This window comes from Perkinsus marinus (genome assembly GCF_000006405.1).
Source record: "Perkinsus marinus ATCC 50983 genomic scaffold scf_1104296955340, whole genome shotgun sequence".
NCBI lineage: Eukaryota > Perkinsozoa > Perkinsida > Perkinsidae > Perkinsus > Perkinsus marinus.
In genome coordinates this window covers 1-1,849 of record NW_003207794.1, presented here as the reverse complement: position 1 = coordinate 1,849, position 1,849 = coordinate 1, and the positions used below count along the sequence as shown (strand labels likewise).

The 1,849-nt window shown below is 43.6% G+C and overlaps 1 protein-coding gene across 1 annotated transcript; it reads right to left on the bottom strand.

Moving 5' to 3' along the window:
• Positions 1–1,087: 1,087 nt before the first annotated feature.
• On the bottom strand, positions 1,088–1,559 carry Pmar_PMAR021990 (hypothetical protein; the record flags this gene model as incomplete). The annotated part of the gene is made up of 3 exons (XM_002775745.1): positions 1,088–1,111; positions 1,194–1,294; positions 1,319–1,559. 3 exons carry the CDS (start codon positions 1,557–1,559, stop codon positions 1,088–1,090), a joined length of 366 nt encoding a protein of 121 aa, XP_002775791.1.
• Between the last annotated feature and the right edge of the window lie 290 nt (positions 1,560–1,849).

The window sequence follows — 1,849 nt, the reverse complement described above, 5'->3', positions numbered from 1 at the left end:
GCGCTTATGCACCAATCATCAACATATACCGATAATACATCTGCTAACAGCTCAGGGCTGACATTGTAACAGGGAAATGCTCCATCAGGAATCCATTCTGAGGGCTCACAATGATCGGGTTGTGAAAGTTGTCCATTGGAATCTTTGATTGAGCCATCGATCATCATCATCGGCACAGGCTTTCCTGCTTTGTCGAACAAAGGATGCTCATTCCAATACTTGATAGCTTCCTCTGTTGATACCTGCAGCCCAAATGGCGAGAATAAGCAGCCGAATGGCATTCGGGTAAATCTCAGAATTCGACCATTAAATATAGTACCAGCATATTCTTGATCGCCACTAGCAAGTCCCACTTCCAAGTAGGCTTTGCTCAGATCAAGGAGCACAAACCATTTACAGAATCTCCAATGGTGTAAATTATAATACAAACTTGATGAAGACCCTCGTTTACCGGTAGTAAGTGTAGTCAAATACTCGTTGTCCGATCGGGCATCTAGAACCAACCTGCAAGAAGTTGTTTGAGAGATTTGATCCCATACGGGGAAGATAGAGACAAATCTTCTTGTCTTACAATGAGCATGAAGAGAAGGATCGAAGAGGGCATCATCAGTCAATGACACGCATGGTAGTTCACCTGAAGTTTCGTGAACCATAGGAATAGCAGGAATCAAGTAACCTCTCTCCACAGAGAGGTTCATGTTAGCCCTACATTCTTCCTTTTGCTGATCCGTCAATCTATCAAACACTCTTTTATCCCGAGCCCAGACAGTTTTGAAGTTCAAAGGGGGCCTCCTCGTACTCCGCCACGGCATAGAAACAGTAGGTCTCCCATCCGGAGCCCTGTCATCACCAATCAAACGAACTGATAGTCCAGTACTTCTACCATCTTCTCCTTCAGTCACAGCATTCAGCCTTGACTCAGAAGACGAGCTCACTCCGGCAATGCAATTTGTAGAAGACTGAGATGACAGATTTTTGATACACTTATAAGCCACAATGGCATCTTCACCGAATGCCATAATATTCTCACCAGTTGCAGTCAACGCCCATATAACATTAGATTTTCCTAGTAAGGAAAATGCCAGTATCAGTCCACTTTTAGAAGACATAACTGATGGTAAAACATAGATGTCATCAACTCTGATGTTCACAGAATCATTCAATGAGATCATAACATCTTTGAGTGATCCTACTGGAGTAATCTTCCTGCCATCTGCTAGAGTAACATGAACATTCTTCATGTTATGGGCTACTTCACATCCAGCCCTTTCCATAGCAGTAGCAAGTTCCACACCTACAATGCACGTATCAGCACCACTATCAATAAGAGCTCTTCCCCACAGTGCGATCAGAAGATTGGTCGTAACATCTCTGAAGGTGAGCTTAACATCCATGTAGAATAGTCCATGAGGGTGAGAATCGATTACCATAGCTGATGTAGTCGTAATTTCTTCTCCACCCAAAGAGGAGGGCTTTACTTGTTGAGAGTCCAGGCCACCACCACCCTTCTGGCTCTCCTTCAGCTTCTTATACAACACATCACGTTGTTGCTTGGTCATAGGGTTCAAAGCTAGAGTAGGACAACACCTTGCAAAATGACCATGTTGCTGACATCGAGTACAAGTTATGGCCGCAGAATCTCTTGACTCACATTTATCTCTATCAGAAGAACTCTCATGATGAAGCCCACACTTAGGGCACCTGAGCCCCTCCTTAACACCTAAAGGTGTTTTACTCGGGCAATTGTAAGTGTAGTGGTCTTGAGCTAAACATCGTTGACAGCGGTAATGTAACAAATTACTTTTAGTAAAGTCTGCACTCACATAGCTTCTTCCATCTACTGAATGTT